Genomic DNA, 23,060 nt, shown 5'->3' on the forward strand with positions numbered 1-23,060 from the left:
ATCATTATTCCTTTTCTCATCTCTTTCTCCCTTGTCCTGGAGATTTGAAAGAAAGTGATGTGTTGATTGATGCGAACTCAAAAAACTATCCTGAGAAGAAAATCCAGGATTTTATCATCAAGGACAAAAAAAGAGGTCATTATCTCGACAGTTCAACGATTCTCCTTGCAAATACAGTGGTGATTTGGGCACAATTTACACTCGAAATGTATGCATGCTGTTGTTTCAGTTTTATGCATACTAATAACATCTAAATACTTTATATAACCATATACACTTCTGCCTTGAGACACAATAAAAAGTAATTATTTTATATATATATATATATATACAGAGAGAGAGCTTCTGTTTCTCTCACAACTGCTTCTTGATGCACAAACGCCGTGCAGCCGGCGCAGCACACGCCCTGTCAGGACAGGCTCTGGGTTGGCTTTCACAAGCACGGCGACCAGGAAATTTCCCAAAATACTCGATTTTTCGCCTAGCAACCCAATCCCCCGCAATGAGCCGCTTGGGTACAAACTCCGGAGGCTCACGGGGAAGTGCACTGAGGGAAGCCGGCGAGGAAACACCCGTGGGGGCTGCGCTCGGCCGCCTCCCTGCCCACACACAAAAACCCTTAGGAGGACAACAGAAAAGGCTGGTTTTAAGAGAGGCTTTGGCGACTTTAGCCCTGCGTGACGGGCAAAAAAATGAAATTAGAGCCCCCTAAAGACTGCACACCGCGGTGGCGGCGTCTCAGACGAGATGGAGGAGGAGGAGGAGGAAGGGCGGCTGCCTGTCCCTGCCCCGCTGCCTTCCCTTCCGGGTTAGCCGCCGCCACCGCCTCCTCCCGGGCCATGGGGGACGCCCCACAGAGCGCCGCGGCGGCTCCGCTGGACGCGGGGCTGGGGCCGGCCCTGCCCCGGGGCGCCGGGAGCTCCGCGGCCGCCCAGGACGAGCTCTTCCTCATCAAAGGTGCGGGGCCGCCGCGCTCAGGCGGGGATCGGTGGCGAGAAGGAGCCGGCCCGGGCTGGCCCCGGCCGAGGACCAGAGCCCCCCGGAGCGCCCCCGGTGCAGCTCCGGCTGCGCCGGGCCGGGGTCCCGCTCCCGCTGCCCCGGGGGCGCTGAGTGGAGGCCCCGGCTCCAGCCCTGCAGGGCACGCGTGGAGCTCCTCCTCTGCTGAGGGCAGGAGTTAATTAAAAACCGGTGGTTGTTTCCGAAATCAGGAAAAGGTTGCTGGTTATTAGACCCTGAAGTGTAAAATGCACGGGGCGTCCCGTGTGCTGACACTGGCTGAGGTACTTCACGTGCTTCATTGACATGACTACAGCAAACTGTTCCATCACATTGATAGAGTGATTTTTAATAGGTTAATTAAAATAGGGTTCATTTTTAAAATGTAGGACCTAACATAAGAATGTTTTGCTTCTTGCTTTCTATTCGGGTCATTTTTTTTTTAAACCCGACATCTGTTTAATTTTTTACCCAGCACAGGCTGGATATCAGTGTTCACAAAGGATGAACTTACAGCCCCCTATAGAGAGGATTTTAATATGAACCAGATGCTTTTGTACACTGCACCCAGTCTTTGTAGTGCATCTTTTTCTTAAAAGTGATCTGGTTATGGCTACACATGCCTTTCTGATGCAAAAAGCAGAGGGATCAAGGGACCCCAAGTAACTTTGGAAACACTGAAGAACTGAAAGTGAGGGGCGCTTTGTATCTTGGGAAAGCTCATGCCTTTTTTTAATTATTATTTTGGAAAAGGGCCTTAGAGCAGAAAATGGACAAAACCAAAGAAGTGGTGTTGCTTACAGAATGGTTTTCTGAGGTACTCATGGATTCCTCAGATGTCTCTTCGAAGTATCGAATGGTGCAGCAGAAGAATTACATACATCTTCCTTTAGGGGAAGGGTAAAGCATGGTCATAGAGCAAGATGATTTTAGTAGCTTGGCTCTGGAGTGAGAGAGGCTATCGAGGAAGCAGTGGAAATTTGGAAGTACTGTGAAAAGGCATCCGGGGATTTGAAAGACTTCTGCATTCCCTGTTTTGCAAATAAACATTTGCTATTCATTTTCAAAGTGCTCTATTTCAAAATAATTCTGTCCTACTTCCTGTACTGAGTTAATGTAAATAATTTGGACAACATCCTTTCCCTTCAGCATGTGCTGACAGATTCTCCTTTTTCAGTTGTAATTTTCAAAACAGGTTTTACTTTTTTTCACCCTAGAAAACAAAATCTTAATTTTTATTTCTTAAACTTTTCTCGGCAGGTGGAATTTTTCTAGGTACTGTTGCAACAGCAGGAATGATAGCAGGTTTTGGCACCACACTTGCCATGACAAAAAAGAAGAATCCAAACTGGTTCAGTAAGGTTTGTTCCTTTTAAACTGTTTTCCAGTTGTGACACATGGAAAAAAAATGCAAAAAATTGCTTTATAAAAATGTTGATACATGTAGAATTTGGCAGTCCAAAGTTGATGGTAAGAGCGCTAGACTTTAAATCAACAGGAGAAGGATTAGGTTAAAAAATCAATTGAGAGTTGGCACTACTAAATACTTTAGTACTTGAGATTAGTTGAAATAAAACAACATTATGCTTAGACTGTTAGCTTTAATCATAGTACTGCTATATAATGGAATGTACTCAATGATCTATTTTGATCCTGTGATGTGAGCATCAGTGATCCAACTTACCATGCAGTCCTGTGGTGCTATCATGAATTGGGAAGAGAGGTAACTATGGAGTAACGGTGGAACGAAGAGGCAGAAAGCCTATAAGATGTGGAATACGTAATATGAAAAAATAAAACACTATGAGAGGTTGTTTCACAGGCTACAAGAATGTATTAAAGTAAAGAAGTTCTCTTTTTTTATATATATATATTTTAAAGTCCTTTATCTTGGACATTGCATTTTTCCAGATATTGCATATTCTTGGCTGTCAGACCTGTCCTGTTAGCACTGTGATTTATCAAGAGTGACATTACATTGACATCCAAAAATACATTTGCTGGAAGTAGCTCCAAATGATACATACCGTTTAAATTTTTACTGAAAACCAATACCTGCTACTATCTGTGCAAAGTAATTTCAACAGTTTGCTAAGAAAAAAATATATGATTCCTGGGTCCCTCAACTTTAATACTGCGGAGTGTAGAAAGAAGGTGATATATTTTGTCAAGGTACTTGTAGGTGAGCAATTTCAAAAGGGAAGACGAGACTTTGAGAATGTCTATAGAGGCTCTCTGAGGTTTTGTTACCGAAGAGGTTAAGTTTTGCAGTAGCGTTCTTACTTAAATGTAGAGTTACTGCAGGTCATTGCCTATTATTTTTAATAACACATTACGTATAATAATAAAAGTGTAACTATGAATAACTAAAGATGATTGCATCCTTATTAGATGCTTAATGCTTAAACAGTATTTTTTCCATTTAAGGTGAGGCCGTAGCTTGGCAGGTACTTCAGGCAAACATAAGCCAGCAGTGCTGTTCGAAGAAGTAACCCAACCATCCCAGAATTAATGCTGGAAAGAAATAAAAGACCTATTCTTTCAGCATCTTTGCTGGTTTGTGCTACCTTTTGTGCCAGTGAAACGACAGCATACAAGAAGCAAATGTGATGTGGTCTGGGACCAATTTAAATAGTTTGATGGGAGAAAAAATAGCAATTTAATGAAGGAGTTGTAGCATCACAGCATCATGATTTCATGATTGCTTTCATATTTTGAGGCAGCAACAGTATGAGACCCTAGTCTTGCAGAACAGCATCGATATTACTGGCAAGCGATAAAGCTGAAATTGAACTTATTGTACCTCCTCCATGGCAGTGGACTTAACTAAGTATCATAAGAATCTGTAGAACCAGAGCCCCATATTTACTTAAAAATGAGGCTACATAATCCTGTTTTGTGAACGACTGCAGAGGCCTTCAGTTAAGAAATTATGTTTTGGGATGTATGTTAAAATTAAATGGCCAAATGCAGCAGACTCCCTATGAGAAGCATCCAATTTTACCAGCATTTAGTCAGGTGTTTAATTTTACAATGGGTTAGGTCATATAAAGCAGCAAACACACTGAATACAGTCAACCAAAGCAGTTCAACTTACCATTCATTTGTTTTAGGCACTGCTTCCTTTCAGATACATTCATATACACAAGAGAATGTTTACAGGATTGAGGCCTGTGTCTGAAAAAAAAAAAAAAAAAGTCGTTTCTTGTTCTCCCATTTCCTGCTTGTATCTTCCAGGAAAAGAAAAAAACAAAACAAAACAAAACAAAAACAGTGTGGAGCACATATTTTGGTACTGATTAATACCTGCTTTTTAAATCAAAGAGTTTTATTTTTTTTTCAGTGTAGGAGCAGTAATGAAGAGAAAATCTGTGTGTAGAATAACAGGTTTATGAATAAAACTGTTTTCTTAAAAATGTTCTTTTGTTGGTGATGCCTTTTTCCCCCATGATATCATACTAGTTTACTCGTCGTCTTTTTTTTTTTTTTTTAGCATTTCATTAATTAGGATTCTTGATGCTCCAAACACAGGATCTGATAATCATGTAACAAATTTTGGTGTTTACAGAGATCTTTATATTTAATAACACTGAGGAATCAGCTTTTGACCAAACACTGTCTGACTGCTGTCAGTAAAACCAAATCAACTGTTTCTACATAACACTTATTTTTTCTGGGACAATCAAGCATTTAAATAGCATTCAAGTTTTTTTGCCAGTAATTTTCACAGATAATGACTTCTATTTAAAGATTCTGTGTAGAGGTTATTTTTGTCCATTCTTTTTCCATCTTCCAAGGGGGAGAAATTCTTCTACATGTTGTATATGTTTAGACTCTTGAGGCAGGAAAATGTCAGAAATAATCATCAGCATTTTTAGATCTACTCAATGCAATCTCTACTGAAAGAGTTAAGAAAGTTCATTAGCTGTGGTAAGGAAATAATAGGACGTGGTTTAATGGTGTAACTAGAGATCTCTGGTGTTTGTGTCTATGCACATATGTGTATGTATATACACATGCTTACAGAGCACTGTTTTGTTATCAGCTTCCACTTTTGGGATGTCCAAATCAGAATAAATAAGGATCAAGGTAGATTTTGCTTGTGCCCTTTGCAAGTGTGTATTTGTCCTTGGGTAACTGCCTAGAACTAAATCCAAAGGACAAGCGTTAGTACTGAGCACTATCTCAGGATCATTTTAACATTTTGATAAATACAAAGCCAAGAGAAAAAAAAACACCTGATGCTTTTTCACTGATCAAATATCACACTGATAAGCACTGTTCATGTGCTGAATTACATCAAAGAACAATTAAAAAAAAAGTCTTATAGAGAACGTAGAAGATTTTTTCCTACTTTTTGTGATAAACAGAAAAGTGCAGTTCTTTGGCATATTTTAGAAGAAAATTATTTTAGATCTTTCATGGAATGGCTCGGGTTGGAAGGAACCTCAAAGCCCACCCAGTCCCAACCCCCCTACCATGGGCAGGGACACCTCCCACCAGACCAGGTTGCCCAAGGCCCCATCCAGCCTGGCCTTGAGCACCTCCAGGGATGGGGCATCCACAGCTTCTCTGGGCAACCTCTCCCAGTGCCTCACCCCGCTCTGAGTGAAAGATTTCCTCCTGACATCTAAACTAAATTTCCCCTCTTTTAGTTTACAATCTTCCCACAAGTTAATTTCACTTTTCCATATTTTAGACTACTAAAGAGTTTTCATTTCTGTATATGTATTTGTATGCCTGTACTCTCATTAGTTTACCTCTGAGAAATAATTGCTGTTTTTTTTTTAATACCCGGTAAATAAGTAGGACTATTCAGTTGTGTGAGGACCACAGATGCAAGCCTTTTGTTGTTACCTTCTTAAATCTATGTTTCCATGTGAAGAATTGAACAGTGATCCGTCTGAGGGAAAAAAAAAGAAAACCCAAACCCTTTTACTGACATTTACCACTAGGAGTGAGAGGATTATGTCCTACTGCTGCTATAGGCTACACAGATTGAAGCTCTCCTGCAGCCCATAAGTAGAGAGAAGTGGGCGTTGTGATCCGAGAACGGCCGGCTAGCAGCAAACATGCAGTGTGAATTGACTGATGTAAGCCAGCACGCGTTCGTGCACTTCATAGCTGCACTGTGCCCTGATGTGCTGTGACAGAAAAGGTTTCATTGTGGTTGGGACTCAGTTGTGGTTGAGGCTCCATTCTTCTTGGCCTGAGATGACATCCCCAAGTGTTTTTGTGTTTTCAGGACACATCTCATGGAAGACTCTCAAGGAGCAGAATCTTAAAAACACCCACTCTTATTTCTGAGAAAAACAAAAGTATGAACACTGAACAGCATTATCTTTGTTGCCACTTAGTGAACTCTGCGGGGGATAGGGTTTAATGTTGCTGCTTGTTCTTTTCAAAAATTTCCTAAACAGTTTGTAGAGCTCCTGCAGAATTGCAGCCCCTCAAAATTAGTCTTTCAGTCACAGTTACATTCTGCCTCAAACTGAAAGCTACGTAGGCTCATCCAGTTTTCTAATTTGCTACTTCAGGAGTGCAGACAAAGACATAATGGACTGAAGGCCTTGACCTACTCGTACTCCCCCTCCCCTCCCCCAGTAAAAAGTACCAAAATCAGTTTTGTAAAGTGATTGTGTTCTGACGTTTCTGGCATAAGGGCTTGTGATCCACTTTAGGGTTTTGATCCTGATCCAATTTTGTATTTTGAGTGGTGGGATTACTGTCAGATTCTTGTGCCCGTGAAACAGTTCGCTTCGATGTTTCTGGGTAACAGAAATCATCTCCATATGCTACTGGCAGCCATAAAAGCTGTTCTTGGTGGGAAAGCAGCTTATACACCTACTTGCGTGTCTGTTTGGGCCTGCTGGCATCCATAACAAATTTGTGGCCACACTACTACAGCTGGCAGGACAGGAAAAATTACAGAGCACTAAGTTAAATGTTTTTTTTTTTTTTTTAACCAATTATTATTCAATTTGTCTTGATCACTCTGTTTTTGCTTCTAGGGTATTACTGCCACAGCTGCATTACCAGAGAGTGGTTCATCATTGGCCTTACGAGCCCTAGGATGGGGCTCACTCTATGCATGGTGTGGAGTTGGATTGCTAAGTTTTGCCATCTGGAAGGCTCTGGGTGTTCACAGTGTGAGTACCAAGCATGATCCTCTCAAATACCATATTTTCCTAGAATCAGTCATCTTGGGGTGGCATCTCTGTACTACTTCAGCCTGGCAGCACCCCTTCATTCCCCAGCTATAGAGTGACTAACTTGAGGGCTCTGCAGTCTGGAAAGTCATTCTTGCATCTTCCCTAAGTGGGATGTTGTGGGAAGAGACAATCTGGGGGAAAGAACAGTTTTGTCCTGTTTATGTTTATTTACACAGATGTTTCAGATTCTTCAGAAAAAAGTCAGTGTTCTACTTCAGAGACTAAAATAGTAGCTGCAAGCTTTCTGTATCCTTTGCTTACTGAATTGAAGGCTACCCCCGAGTCCTATCTTTAGAGCTGCCTGTTTATTTGTTCAAGGTCCATTTTCTGCATCAGGACACGAGGGACATAAAAACTGCAAGGAAGACAGCTTTCTTTCTAGTGTGTTTCTGTAAGGGGCAAAGGGGCAGAAGATGTGTAACAGAGCGCTATTCCATGACATGCCATGTCAAGGCAAAGAAACTTGGAAAGCATCTGTATGTCTCAAGGGGCCAAGGCTATCTTTAGCAAAGTGCTTATGTTCCAGTGTTTCACAGCATTGAGTGTGAACACTAGAGTTCATGTAAGCATTTTGGTTTGCCCCTAGTAACGAGCCCATGACTGAGGAGTTCCCCTGCAGCTGTTTGGCAGAACTGTCTACATCCTTCTAAGGGGTAGGAATGAATAGACTTCCTCTACTTTCTGTGACAAATTAGTTCTATATTCAGCAAAGCATTTCATGCTCTCCAGACACTAAAAGAAGCAAGATATTCATCCTGATGCTCATTAATAGCTTTATTCAAGTTCTCACTTCTTGTCCACTCTGCCAATGAATCTTGTGGGTTACCATTTGGGTCCCAAGATGCAGTCACATCTTCCTTGGTCTCCAGTGTTGAATCTCACTAAGAGCCATTAAATGCAGGCAGAACACAACAAAGCATAGCAGGACACAGCCTGCAGCTACAGTGCATTTTGTTTATACTCAAGTCTTTGTCAAGCTATAGTGGAATAGCAGAAAAGGGGTAAGACGAGTGGGAATACCAATTTATACTCTACATGCTGGGCTACAACAGTCCACTCAATTTCCTCTCAGTATATCATCATCCAAGAGGATTAATTCTGTTAGAGTACTTCTGGTCCTGCCAGAGGATAGCAAAATATGACTCTAGTCAGCAGTTTCTGTTTACTTTTGGTCAGTAAGCTTAATTTTTATTTTCTTTGAGAAACGCTGACCTGGACCCACAGTTGCTTACTTTTCTTGTGAGGCCACTTTCCTTGAGACTGTATGACAAGGAACAACTGCATAAACTTGAGATGGCCAAGTCCCAGGACATGTCACAGGCTGACAGGGAACTTCCTGACAGCAGTGGCTCTCGGGTCTTAAGCATGCAGCACAGTGCATGGCCTTTTAGCAACTTGTTGAACATTCCTTGTCAAAGAGTCATTCCTTATTTATATTCTGCGTTGTGTTAGTGTTGAAAGGAAATGGGGGCAACTCTAAAAAATCTGCTGCAAGTGCCTCTTGTAGGCTGCTTACGTTTTACAACAAGGCACAGTTAGAACTGCAGACACTGAAGGAAGCAGATTTCTGTCAAGACTCTGTGATCACATGTGATTTTGAACAGCCGTCTCCCTGCTTATGACACATTTATTGCTTTCATTATAGACTTAAATTCCAGCTGCAGGAAAGAAACCTGTATGATAGTGCTAAAAAACAACAATTGGCATTTGTAAATTGGCTGGCACATCATTCTTTATCCTGTTTTACCTTATGTCCGTTAAAATCAAACATACATGTTTAAAGTAGCTGAAGATACAAAATCAGAAGTGTTAAAAATGAAGTACTCTGACCAAAGAGAAGACATTCTTTAGAATTAAGAATATTTCTAGAATAAGGCATTTTTGATTGTTGTTGACACTTTTTGCATAATGCTTTAACATAACAGTCAGAGCCAATATTGACTCATAAAAGATATTTCATGGGGTAACACAAGACATTTGAAAATTCTTCATTGCTGTCACGTAAGCAGAGACAATATACTAGTGATTGGTCAATTACAATACTAACTTTTAGGGACCCATATTAAATGCATTCGTCGCATCTAATAATTGTTAGATAACCACAAAAATAAATCAAGTTTAAGTTGCGTGAACTATTTACTGGAGTTATCGCTTAGTGAAATAAAGTTTCTTTACATATTAACTTTTCAGACCACAGAAGACGTTTCTGATTTTACACTAAGCTCCACATTTCAAATTTTAATTTCAGTTCATCATTTTGAAAAGAGGCTCTTACAGGCTTACCTAAATAAAAACATCTTATGTCTTCAGTGTAATTGACTGCTGTGAGTTCACTTGCACAGTAACAGTTGCAGGTTCTAAAGTACCTGTAGAAATGGAAATTACAATTTCAAGCTAAGCACCATACACATAGATTTGAAAGCTATGACTTCAAAGCAGACTTTAGCCTCTGAAAGCACTGTATTATACATGACCTTAGGGAAAGCTTGATTCATTTTGATGCCAGGAACCTGTGAGATCTTAATAACTAAACTTTTGGCAGCTGGACAAAGAGAAGAAGAGCTTGCTGCCCTGCCCCTTCACCTTTTGCCTTTAACAGCAACCAGCTGCCTTTGGGACCTGCTAATTAGTGATCTGGCCCTGCTGCTATCCTCTCTCAGCTGGGCACCAACTTCATTTGTTTAAGAGCTACTGGTAATATTGGTAACAATATTATGACAGCTCATATGGTGCTTCAATATTAAGTTGTTAAGCATAATAAAATTCTAATTGTAAACACCACTGATGTTTCGTTTAGCAAAAAAGAAGCTGCATCTGTCACACATAAAGATGCATTAACACCAGTGCGTTCTCAAATTCATTGTCAGCTCTGTCCTTGTGAGTGTCTGGGTGGGACCTCAGTGAATAAAGGACTGACTTTCACGTACGGTTCGGAGGGGAGTTCTGAGTCAAGTAAAACCGAGCTGCTCTGTGGTGTAATGCCTAATACCATCTCAGGGAGTAAAGCACAAGAAGCCACAGTGGGAAATCAGGTGTGGTGGGTTGGAGATCTCAAAGGAATAGCTGTCTGGCCAGCAACACTATTGGGCAGTTTTCCCCCTGACTGATCATCCACATAAACTGCTGAAGTTCATGCACACCAGAGATTGCTCTGACTTTAAAGGGGAAGCAAAGCTGGGCAGTAAAGTTGGAGAAGTGCAGCAAACGATGTGCTCTGTGTCCTTCGAACACTGCTCACTTTAGCCATGCACTGGTTTGTAGTGGTGGGCTACTTAACTGGTGTCCATCAATTGTTGTAATCAGTGTGCTTGCCGTTAATCCATTTTGGTCATATTTGTGCCCATTGAAAGAAGTGGTAAGCACCTTCCACTCACCTGGCAAGACAAAACTAAAACCAGCAATGAGGCTGGTACATCTTTTTTTTAAAGAAATTAACAAAAAAAGTCTGTATATTATAATTCCTATCTGTCAAGTGCCTGTCTGTTATGCCCTCCTGGGCAAAGCAGATTCCCCACAGACGCTGGTGTGCAGGAGGAGGGCAGGGGCTGCGGGCCCCTATGCACACGGATGCCGGGGGGACTTGGGGATGTATGTGTATAGTTTGTCTGTCTTGCACTGCAGCTACATCTGCTGGCGGCAGGAGAGAACGTCAGTACATTCAATATCTTTAGGAATAAGCCAGTTTTATTTTTCACGCTTATTGAATGAGTGTTTTTAATTGCCTTATAACGACCCGTTTTCTCAAACAAGTATTACCCTAGTGGCAAATGCTGTTGCCACTGGTTAGAGCCCAGAAGAGCGCTTTTCACTTGGTATCACTGCCAAAATACTGTGATTTTTAATGTTCTGGGATGTGGTCCCTGTGAGCATCAATTATCAACAGGACAGGGTGACTGATAAAGATATGTATGCCTGTAAGCTTTGTGCCTGTTTAAATTATCTTGTCATCACTTACGAAGTCAGAGATGGAACGACAAGAACAAACCGGCGCGGTATTTCCTTGATAAGTTATAATTGCCGTAATTAATCTGCGTCTGTGGTTCTGAAGCAGCATTGCGAGTACTCAGCAGTTCGTGTTGTGGAAGGAAACTGAAACTGCAGTGCCGTGAAAATGCTTTGTCCTTACGCCTTCTGACGCAGCCTGCATTTGCTGGAGAAGCAGGCACAGAGCAGTCATTGCTAAGATCTGTTCTGGACGCTAGGATGATGCTCCAGCTTTGGCAATACTAAGTTTTTATTTAATCTTTGTGGTTTATTGGTTCTTAAAACAGTGCTGTGACGATGCCTACTTCCAGCTCTTAAATGGCTTTATTGTTAAGGGTGGTTCCCCATAGCTGTACAGCCTACTGATTTTATGCTAGCATGAAAACCCAGGAGTGACAGTGAGCAACTGATCTTTATATCTTGGTAAGGGATATAAAAGATTTTATGCTGTCTCAGGATGGTTTGTTAATATCCCCTGACTGCAGTTATCACTATTGTAATTCTAGAATATGCTGGTAAGTAATAAACCCTCATAAATTCCTGTGAACAGTTATCCCTAAACTGAGAAGTGATGGGTCAGTGAGGACTTGGTTTGAAAATGGTTTAAATTCTGTTTTTCATTAACGTGAAAAAGAAATCTTAATTTTCAGAACGTAGGAGCTTGTGGTTATTTATTTTTACATTGTACCCTGTGCAGAAATTATCCAGCTGTCATTAACAGTTAGAATGACTTTTTTAACTTGCTTCTCACAATTTCTTAGGAAAATATTTTAAAGCAGGTCCACCTTCGACTATCCCAGGGCCTAGCAGCTCTGTATTAGCAAGTATCACCAAACAACAGCACTGGGTCAGTGAAGCAGTTTGGGTCCGGGGACACCTACAACCATATCTAGAGGATTTTTGAAATCTGGGCTGACTCTAACCTTGTCCCATGGCACGGGTATGTCCCGTGTCCCATGGGTGGCACCGTCTCTTTCAGGGACAGACTGGTCTTAGATCTCAGGTCGTCATGTATTATTACAGTAGGCTTGTGTAGTTACGTGTTGTGCTGAAATGCAACCTTTCAGTATCTAAAATCATAGGGTTATCAGAGGTGAGAAGTAACTGATCAAAAAGGAAATGGCATGTACTCTTATAAATCATTTTCTGATGATAAATTGTCTAAAAATTGTGGCATTGAAACAGTTCTGATCTCAGCTCCATCCATGAAGGCACACAGCGTAGTACATTTGCAGCAACGCAAACCGTGTCTGTGAGTGTACTGTTAAAATACGTGGTGAAATTGGTGGTCATGGCATAGTCCTGGAAACTTGGAGAAAAAAAAATGTTTTGTCTCTGAATGAGGCCCAAAATCTATTGTTTTATTTCTGTAATATTACTTCATATTAAACACTTTAATTAAGCTAAAGTTATAGTAAAATTGTAAAATCTAAATTAAAAGTCTAATGCAGAGCAGACTTGCTGGAGCTAATACAGTTTGAGTGATTTATCTGGTCTGTCTCCTGCCTTCCCTGCTGCTTAAACATGTCTTTTTAAAGGCAGAAACATAGCATTTGTTAACTCTGTACAAGCAGGGTGCACACCATGGTGTTCTCTTGCTTTATTTGGTGAGTGAAATGGGCAGGGACTACTTTTGTGAAATAAATGATTCCTTGTTTTTTGAAAAAGACCTTTTTGACTCATCCCTCTGTCCGCAAGTGCTTTCTTTATTTTTCTTAGTCCTCAACCCTCTGACTTTAGAGGAGTTGCATAGTCTGATTCCCCTGTAGCTGACTGTCATCAATACATTGTTTAAATTTATCCCTGTATTGCATTCGGTGTGCTTATTTTACAGGAGTAACTGATGGTGATAATCACGTTAAGTTGAATTCCAGTTTCCTTACAATATGGCTGCCATTTGTCAGCAGTACCAAATAACATGGAAAAATGTTTCACAGTTTTCTAGAAGTTACAGTTAACTTGTAAAGCTTTATTTTAAATAAGCAGGGTTTTGTTTTTAATTAAATACTTGCAGCTACAGAATATTTGACAAATACTAAAACATACCTCTGAATGCCTGTTGGTATTAGTATTTTTTTTACATACCAGCAATTATGAACCTTTTTTTTTTTTTTAAAGCAGAACAATGCTTCAGCACTTGCACACTGAGGCATTTAACAATTAACAAACAAGATAGATTGTGCTTTAAGAGCCCTTTTGCTCTCCATGCCCTCTGTAAATTAGGTTTTATTTCCTCAGAAATAAAAGCATTTGTTCTCCCATAGGAGAAGGGTTGGGATGATTCATCCGTAGGTTTGTGAGATCGTGTCTTGTTGCTTATATATCTGTTCTATGGAAAGCTGGGAAAATACTGAGAAGAATTGCCTAGTAATTTGTGACTAATATAGTTACAAAATATTAGTTTATCATTTTTATGGTGACTCCTAATGAAATATCCTCTTTTTCATTGATCTTAACCTTTAAAATATTAACAGCCTAACACAATTGCACAGCTGTGTAGAGACATCTAAAACAATTAAAAATGATATGGAGAATATAGGCTTGCCGTGGTTTTGTTGGTAGGGACAATTCCTAGGCGGGCTGCTTTTCTCTAGAGGAAACCTAGCCTCTAAATCATCATTTTAAGTATAACACTGTTAGCATCCCCTCAGCTATTTTGGGAGATACTTGATATAATTTCTGTGAGACTGTATTCATAGGTACAATATAAATACAAAAGAATATTGGGTTTAAGGGTGGATGATTTTCAAAAATGAAATGAGAACACAGAGAAAAATTCGCAAATTACTGGGTTTAGCATCATCCATAAACAGTACTACTACCTACAGATCTCAACCAAGTATAGACATACTGCAGAGGCTTACATTTATATGCTATTTCATAAATAGCATATGCTGCTATATAATATAAAATATATAATAGAAAATATAAAGGATAAAATATATAAAAGAAATGCCGCCATAAAAGCATTGTATCTTCTAGAATCATTCTAGAATCATCATAGTGTCATTCCTAGATGTTTTTTTACTATTAGTTTTTAATTTTCCTTGTATTTAATCCCCACCTATTCATTACTTTTCTATTCCTTACCATGCTTATGTTTGATTGCACAATAAAATCTTTTCTTTCCTATTTCATGATCACAGAACTCAAAATAATTCAAATTTGCCCTTTTTTTTTTGACATTGTTTTACTTCCTCAATACTTAAATTCCAAATTTTTGAAAGAAGATGGAGTACTAGTACAAGTTAGCACTTCCTCCTGTTTATACACAGTTTTTTTGTACTGCTTGTATTGCCTAATTAGTTTGGTGAGGGGAAGACTTGCCTCCACACATATGTACTGCTAGCATTTTGCACAAGAAGTAAAAATTAAAAACAAGGAACCTGTGAACTTCACTGTGTACTTGATAGAGCAGAATGCTTATTCAAGGAATAAGACCATCATTTTCTTCCTGGAAAGCTGCTACATCTGCATTATCAGTAGGGACAGCTGTAAGGAAGTATTTTAAGAATATAGGAAGGCTGTAGCAGTAGCTCTCTCGAGGAATTATTTTACTGTGTCTTGGAAGAGACTCGTCGCTGTCAGCTGCCAACAACGTGTTAGGAAGGCAGATAGAATACAGCAGCGTTCAGCCTTTGGTCTGAAATTGCCTCTGTGGAGCAGTTCCAGGTCTCTGGAAGTGTGCAGGTGGATCAGCGCGCTTCTTGGCTGCACGTAGTGCAAACTACACATGTAAAACTAAAGTCTGAATAAAAGCTTATCTGTCTGGTGCGAATTCCTTGTGCTACATCTTGGTACCGTGGGGTCTTCCTGTGCTCCATGAAGCGTGGCAGGATGGCTGTGCTCACCATATGCTGCTGTGGTCTAGGACCCAGGCTGCTGTGCTGGACTGAAAGCACCCAGTTGTCCCCATCTTTGTGCAGCACGAGCTCTGGTGGGTCAGCTGTGTGCAGTTCAGCGCTGCTTCAGGCATCGGGGCTTATGCATCACTTAAGAACAGGGCTTTATTTTTGTGCTGGCTCTTTTCTCAGCCATGAATCTCACTTGTGGCTGATGCATGCTGTGAATTCCTGGACATACAGAGGAAAAAAATTACTCAGGTTACCCTTTTCAGGAACTACCTACTTGCAGACAATTCATGTTTTTCATTTAATTCAGAAGTCCAAATTACAGCACACAAGAGTTTATACAGTGGGGATGCTCATCCTCATGCTTTGGGTCCATTAACCAACATGCTTTATACATTTAGATATTTAACTATTTTAAATTTTAGATTACATTAATTTTTCAAATTGCCCTGGGTGACTAAGGAGCAATGAGTAATACACAATAATAGACTAATCATGTGGATGTCCTTTTCAGGCACCCAGATTAGAAAGTAAGATTCTACAGAAATAAATGGCAAGGTCCTCAGTGATTTCAAAAATATTTCACTCCATTTTTCTGCATGGCATGAAGGCCTTTTGCAGTATAGCCCAAACTTTGTACCATTATTTTTATTTTGAAGCCTGGTGCAGCATCACTGAAATCGATGGGAATGGGCTTGAGAATGAAACACTAACATCATCAGATTTGAAATATCATATACTAAAAAAACCTATGTTCTTGGCCTTTCATTTCAGAAAAATCAACTGGGAGATTTACAGAAATTTAAAGTATACTCATATATCTCTGAAGCTAAGGAGAGCTCTTCCAGAAAATGAGTTGCCTTTTTAAGATTGTGGTTTACAAGATTACTGTCCTGGTGTATATAAATTAATGTCTGTTTTTCCCATTGATAGTAAATAGCTAACCACCTCCTTTTTTATGTATTCAGTTTGTGATGCAGAGCAGCTTGCTTCCCATTCACAAGATACACAGATTCCGAGTAGTCAAAACATTGGGAATGCCTTTGCCAGTGCAGTGTAAGACCTAAGAATATGGATCAGAGCACTGTTTTCCATGCTTGCTTTAGAGGTCAGCGTGGGAGCAGGCAGAGGCTGCCCTGCACCGGGTGCTCCATTTTACCTTGACAGTCGGGGAATCGCCTTCAGCTGGCAGGCTATCTGCCCTGCACTTGGAGTGCTGTAAGGGCTCGGTGCTCGCTGTTTTCTGCAAATAACTTGCTATTTCTGTATGCAGGCTTTGATAAACGTTTGATAACAAAGGTGACAGCAATAATTTTTAAGATTTGGAAAATGGTGGCCAGAACAATCCTCGCTGATGCTCTTAAATCCAGGGCAGCCTGTCTTGTCTTCATGCCTTGTGAGGTAGAAGGTGGCTGATGAGAACATGTGGCACGGACACACCGTATCCAGCTGATACTCCAGTTCAGGGCATCTAACCCCATTTCGCCTGGAAGCTAATGTAAGCAGTTCCTACTGGTACAAGTACTAAAATAGGAAGCTAATAATTCCTAGAATCTGGGTTGGCCTATTATGCATGTCAGACATTAAAGAGAACATTTCTTCATAAAACTTTCATTCTAGGATTCAAACAGACTCTTTTAGCCCCTCTTCCATTCATTTTAATACAAACGGCCACGTAAGTGCTCTCAGTAATAGTGCTATCCCAATTTTTGTGTGACATTCTGTCAACGATGTACATTAAAAAGACATTATTAAATGGAAGATGCTTTTAGGTCCCCATATTTTTGCCACCTGAGGCAGGATCATTAGGTTAAGATAAGAAAATAACAGTGATCTGTAGCTATTACAGATTATTTAATGCAGTAAGGTAGATGATACCCTTTTAGAAAGAAGCCTGACAGTCAGAGGTGGAACAGTTACTGTAATTTATTTGGCAGGAAAAAACAGCGTCAAGCTTTGCAATATCTATGATAAAAAAAAAAAAAAAAAATCACTCGAATGAAATTGACTTCAGAGAGTTGCCTGCAGGAAAAGCGAATGCTGGAATGTTAAATCAAGAAATGTGCTACAAATCGTTCATGTACCACTAGGTGCGGAAGCAGGATTTGAGAGAGCGGCCTGCGATCCTGAAGGCAGCAGAAGGAGGTAGAATACATTCAGCTTTTAGTGCTTGGTTTACTCTGCTATTAATCAGAGACATTATTACAGTTGAACTGAGTACCCCAGGGTCTGTGTGGCTGGCAATAATAAAGAGGCAGCCATTTCAGTGAATTATTTCAAAACATTCCAGTGTTTAGTGGATAGCATATTAGCTTTTCTAATTAAATTAATGCTTTTTGAATTGAGACCAGTGGCATGTGTATTTGGGAATCTGGAGAAAATACAGGAGAAGATTTCTGGGTCGGAGAAGGGAGAGGAGACCTTACAAATGGGATGTCTACCTAAAAAAAGGCAAGGCAAGACATGGATTCACAATTGCAGCGTTTCCTCATCAAGAATGTGCAGTATTCATAGAATATAAAGCTAAATTTATCATTTTCACAAGAATCTCACCACAGTGTGGGAGGCTGAATAGATACCAGGAAATCCATTTCATGGAAGGATAACTAACTCATATCACTAGTGAAAAATTTTTTCCCTCACTAAAAGGATCCTCTGAAGTTGTGAGTTATTTTGAAGGCCAAATGTGGTCCTATACTAAATGCAGTATATATATATATAAATGCCAGTTAAGGCCCAACATACTCAGATCATGGTCTCTGACTGAAAGAAGTCAGCCTAAAATTTGATACGAGGAGGGTTCATAAGCAGACAAACATTGTCACTGGGGGAGAAGGGAGAGGAACTCTGGGTTGCAGTTTCCCTGGTTGTTTATGTGCGCATACACTGGTCCCACCCATCAGAAAAAAGCTGGTTTTTGGTTGTCTCTGTGCATTTAGGCAGTGTGGGAAGTGAGCTGTAGAGGAGCTCTGAGTGCAGGGAGGACAGTGGCCAGGATTTAGAAGTACATTGAGTTTGTGCAACAAGCACAAACATGGAAATGGAGGAAGAAACTGAAAAGCTGGTGATATTAGTGGAACAGAAGAGAAAGGGGAAATACCTTAGAAGTCCAAATCAAAGCCCTAATGAAGTCCTGTAGTGCAGTTTCGTACTGGAGGGATAGAGAGAAAATAAAAGTCCGTCCATGAGTAGTACTAGGTACGTTGCTCAATGTGTTTCTTAAAAACTCAAAAACTATTGTGGAGAGAAATACTAGGGTACATGGAAAAGGACTTAGATGCTTGCAAGAAAGGAAGTGATCAATGAGAGTCTGACTTCACTTGCAAAGTGGTTTTATAAATAGCATTAGAATCTAAGGAGATAAGGCTGAGGAAATTTTTCAAGGGGTCTTAAAACTAAAGAAAAAAAAAAAGACATTGAACAGTTCAAATTTTGTCCATGTGTTAAAAGAAAATTGCTTTTCTAGAAAATGAGTTGCTTTTACCTGCAGAACATAAATTAGCATTCTGAAGGGAGAGAAAAAATCTGCATGTTTTTAAATCTGCAGTTGCTAGCAGTGTTTTAGTGCTTTCTAAATAAATAATTTTTTCCTTTTTTTTTTCTTTCAGAATAGACCTGTAGTATTTTATTTCCTAGACAAGATTGCTTCGTGCATTTAAGGGTTAGGGTTTGACATATTTGTAATTATGAGTTAGCTGTTAGAGTGAGGCAGCACTGTAGTTCACTGAATGGCTTCCCTACCCATCATCCTTTTTTTTTGGAGGCCTTATGTAATTGCTTTAATTTTCCTTTGATATCTTGTGTTGTCAGTAGAGTAATAGAGGTGTCCTGTGGGGCTAAAAACAAATTAAAAATCAGAGTTTAGAAGCAGCCAAAAAAAAAGCAACAACAACAACAAAAAAGAAATAGATTACACCAGATCATTAGCTGGTATAAAATGTTTATTTCGAGTTTTACCAACTGAGCTATGGCAGATCAGGTTAGGATCTGACTATTCCTATGTTATCAAATACACAGATAATACTTAGAGTGAGATGAGAGAGCTTGGTTCACTCTCTAGGAAATAAAAAATGTTAAATATGTTAAATACTTTCCACACATCAGAAAACTCAGATAACTTAATTACAGAAGACTAGAAAAAACGGTTGGGGAAAAACAAAGTTCCTAAAGCATTTCATACTGTAAATACTTGTATTCAATTGTCAGCAATTGTGTAATGTAATTTTGACTGTTCTACATCGTCTCTGATACTGGTGTTTAGTATATTTGTAAATACTACCTGTCTATGAAAGCTTTTTAGTTTTAACTAAGTAGCAAAGATACTAGGTTAGTAACTATTGTGTTGAGTGCCAAGATTTAAAAACAACAACAACAACAAACAACAAACCAATAAATGAATCGAAACAGCTATCTGATCAAAATAAAATGTAAAGTAGAGAGCAGCTTACTTTTTGCATAAGAACAAAGACAGGATAAAACAAAAAAGATAATTTGGCTCTGAATTTTCCTCCTACTTTATATAACGTATTTTTACTTAATTAGCAGTACCTAGGCATTTTTACACAAAAACGTGGAATCTAAAATGTTTTCCTCCATCATAATTAATTATTGTCTTAGCAAAGATTTTTAAAATTTCTTTGTAAACTGTTTCTTTCATTGTATCATCTGTAATTTGAATAATTGCATTCCAGCAAGTACCAATTGCCTGCTAGAATTATTCATACACAGAAGGTCTTGAATAGAAAATGCCCATAGGTATTTGTTAAAAAAATGATGACCCATAACACACAAAAGTTTGGTGTATTAGAGAAGGTGTCTCTTTGGCTATTTAGAATATCTAGATTTCTTGGAACCCCTCCATGGGACATAGTGCTTGAGACAGCGTTTTGTCTTGAAGAGGTCATTGCATCTGTGTTTTAATACCACACATCCTGTCTTCTGTGCGTGAATGTCATAGATTCTGTAGCATGTCCTAAAAATAGTAGTTCAGATCTTCCCTTGCACATCCTGCTCTTCATTTAACAGGATTTGTACTGATATGGTTCTTCCATGTCTATCCTTTAAAAATATACTACATATAAAAATATTGGAAGAGAGGTGCCCACTAAATCTAAATAGTATCTTCAAATAAAAGTGATTTTTAAAGAAATTAAATCTCAGTTTTGGCTTGCCAAGACAATCGAATAAAATATTGGTGATAAAATGGTTGCCATAAATATAGATTTGGTGATTGGTTTTAATGTGTTGATACACAGAATATAAAACCAGCAATCTTTCTCTTCTATAGCAGACATTTTAATTTACCAACAAAGAAAGAAAAGCATGGTCCTACATGTAGTTATGAATCTTATTTTCCCTCCTACTAATATACAAATTTTGTTTTGTCACCTATATCCATATTGTTAGATAAACCTAAACATTTTTTTCTTTAAACTTTCTTTAAAATTCTTGAACAGACCTAGTGGCCCTTTTATCCATAGAAAGTGTAGAATAAGGCACTGAATTCAAAATATGGGCACGTTCTATTGAAGTAATTTTCCTACAAACAAAACAAAAAAATGTGTATATATATATACACACACACACATAATAGTTCGTATAATAGTAGTGAATCATTCAGACAAGTGGTCCAAATTAGGCACCCCAGTGTAGTGCTTTAGAAGTGGGGATTGTTGTGGGTCTCTTTATACTTCTTTTCACTTAGTTGAACCAGCATAATCAGAGGGAATGTCTTAATTTGCTGTAATTTTTAAGGCCTTTTTGCCTCTTCTTTACCTCACACAGACATATTTTGTGGAATAAGCCCATGTTTCATGGTACTACTTTATTTGCTACTTCTTAACAGCTGACAGTTTTTATTTTTTAATCTCTTTTATAGATGAAAGAATTCCGAACTAAAATGCAATCAATGTTTCCAGCAATTCCTAAAAATAGTGAGTCCACCGTTGAATGGGAAGACTTACTTAAATCAAAGTGAAAGAATCAAAAGCATTTGGAGATGGCTCTTTCAGCAACAACAACAGCAGAAGTAGCAGAAGTGTCCCATATGAAAAAAGAGAAGAAAGCTCAGACTGAGCAAGTTACTGGCAGAGTCCACTGAACTTGGGGATGCCAGTTAACATCTAACAGCAAGAGAATTAAAATAATTATTTATACTGTACTTCTTCAGCATGTTTTATAGTTGATTTGGGAAGAAATGAACCGTCCAAGACAAGTTTGATTCAACTAGAAAAAAGACTGTATCTTATGAAGACTTCTAGAAGAAACTAACCTCAGTCGTAAGTATGAGGACAAAACCCCAATAAACTATCACATCCACCTTTTCAGAGAAATTTTAGGGAATTTCTCTAGGAAACAACAGTACTTCCAGTGCCATTTACATGTACCATTAAGAATATAAACATAAGACAGTTACAAAAGATGCATTAATGAGCCTGAAGGTAAAGCACACAGTGCACTCTGCTAAAAATAGAGGAGATATTTAAAGTTGTAACAGAAAAAGTGTCTAAACCAAGCTATTTTTGTATGTCTGATGAGAAAGTTTAAATACTTCCAATAGGGAAGTAATGATCTACTGAGCTCCTCTGTAGAGCAGCAGCAGAGATCTCAACAAAGTGCACTCTCTTTCCTCAGTAGTAGACTTTTTATTGGATCCCACAATTGGGAATCTGCATAAAAGCCTCTACTATATTTGTATGGAAATGTTAAGTTTTAGGTGAAAAAAACTTTGTATTTCAGTGGTTCCTGTGGCTCTTCTATTAGGAAAAATAATGTGTCATTTTCCAAACTGCAGTAATCTCATGAATCGTGGGTGTAAACTAGGAAGAATAATGTCTCAAACATTGTATTTGCAGAACTGTAGATCTGTAAAATTGCAGAAATTAAAAAAAAAAAACCCATCAGTGAACAATCCTTTGTTGAATGCTCAATTATCAGTTTTTTTATTAATTGCACACAGTCCAATTAAGGCAGCTGTCAGATTTAATAAAGTCCTCTTCAAACCTGTCCTTTGTGATTAAATCTTTATATTCCTGGGAAAAAATGTTTTAAAAAAAAGCTTTAAATGTCAGATGAATAATAGAGAAGTATGGTTTTCCTACAAAACATGACAGCACTAGAATAATATCTTTAAAGCAGCTGATGTATAATAGTTGACATCTTTTCCATGGCTTGATGTTTGTAATCCAATATGAAATAAATTGTGGTGAATACTGCCATCCTATGCACATGAACAATGGTACTGTTTTCATATTTCTATTTTGCATGCGCAGTGCCTATGCATACACATATCAGTAATATTGCTGAGTTAATCACGTTTAACAAGTAGCTATGCCATGAAAACTGATCAAGTACCTAACTGAAGTAAATAAATGCAGATCTCATGATGCCAACTAAAGGTTGGTCACCTTTAGTTTCTAAGGTGGGATTCAGATTACTTGGCTTTATCTGTAAAAAATAACTTCTGGTAAAATCTCATCTAAATTAGTCATCCAAGTTCCCTGCACAGTCGATTTGAGAAAGACAGGACTGGTCAGAGGGCAACTCACTCTGTACTAAAACGAACAGCTGGTCCTGGAATTTTACAAAGCACCTGAACTGTGCCAGCTGCCTCTGAAAAGAGTCACTCTGCTCTAGCTTACCTCCCATCAGTTCAGTGACTACACGAGAACACAGTTCAGGAGAAACCCTTAAGAAAAATGAGTCGTTTTCTGGCACTAGATTTTTCTAGTTTTCTAGCACAGAGTCCTGGGGGTTAGATTAGTGTTAGTCCTGGCACAAGAGAGCTGTCCCTTCTGGTAATGATTAACCATTGGGTGAGTCTAACTATATTACAGAAGAATTCCCTTATGACAGATAGGATGAATTAAATCTGGAGGTGTCCAGTTATACATACATATCAGCTGATGTTTTTCAAAAAATTTGAACCTAGTGAAATTAGCAGACAAATCTTTAAAATAGAATCACACTGGTAGGCCAAGTAGAGAGTCATCTGGTAAATCTGTGTTAAGGTTGAACA

The 23,060-nt window shown here is 39.0% G+C and overlaps 1 protein-coding gene and 1 long non-coding RNA gene across 2 annotated transcripts in view; one reads left to right on the top strand and one right to left on the bottom strand.

Moving 5' to 3' along the window:
- The first annotated feature begins 781 nt into the window (after nucleotides 1-781).
- Nucleotides 782-22,048, top strand: TMEM242 (transmembrane protein 242). Its single transcript, XM_040552639.1, has 4 exons — nucleotides 782-957; nucleotides 2,257-2,357; nucleotides 7,008-7,145; nucleotides 20,922-22,048. Exons 1-4 carry the CDS (start codon nucleotides 840-842, stop codon nucleotides 21,018-21,020), a joined length of 456 nt encoding a protein of 151 aa, XP_040408573.1. The 5' UTR covers nucleotides 782-839; the 3' UTR covers nucleotides 21,021-22,048.
- LOC121067791 overlaps nucleotides 5,722-23,060 on the bottom strand; it is a 52,367-nt gene continuing 35,028 nt past the window's right edge. The window contains exons 2-3 of the long non-coding RNA XR_005818452.1: nucleotides 7,270-15,265; nucleotides 5,722-6,299 (exon numbers count right to left, since the gene is read on the bottom strand). This is a non-coding gene — a long non-coding RNA (uncharacterized LOC121067791). The remainder of the gene's footprint in view (nucleotides 6,300-7,269; nucleotides 15,266-23,060) is intronic.

The sequence above is a fragment of the Cygnus olor genome, chromosome 3 (assembly GCF_009769625.2).
Source record: "Cygnus olor isolate bCygOlo1 chromosome 3, bCygOlo1.pri.v2, whole genome shotgun sequence".
Lineage (NCBI taxonomy): Eukaryota > Metazoa > Chordata > Aves > Anseriformes > Anatidae > Cygnus > Cygnus olor.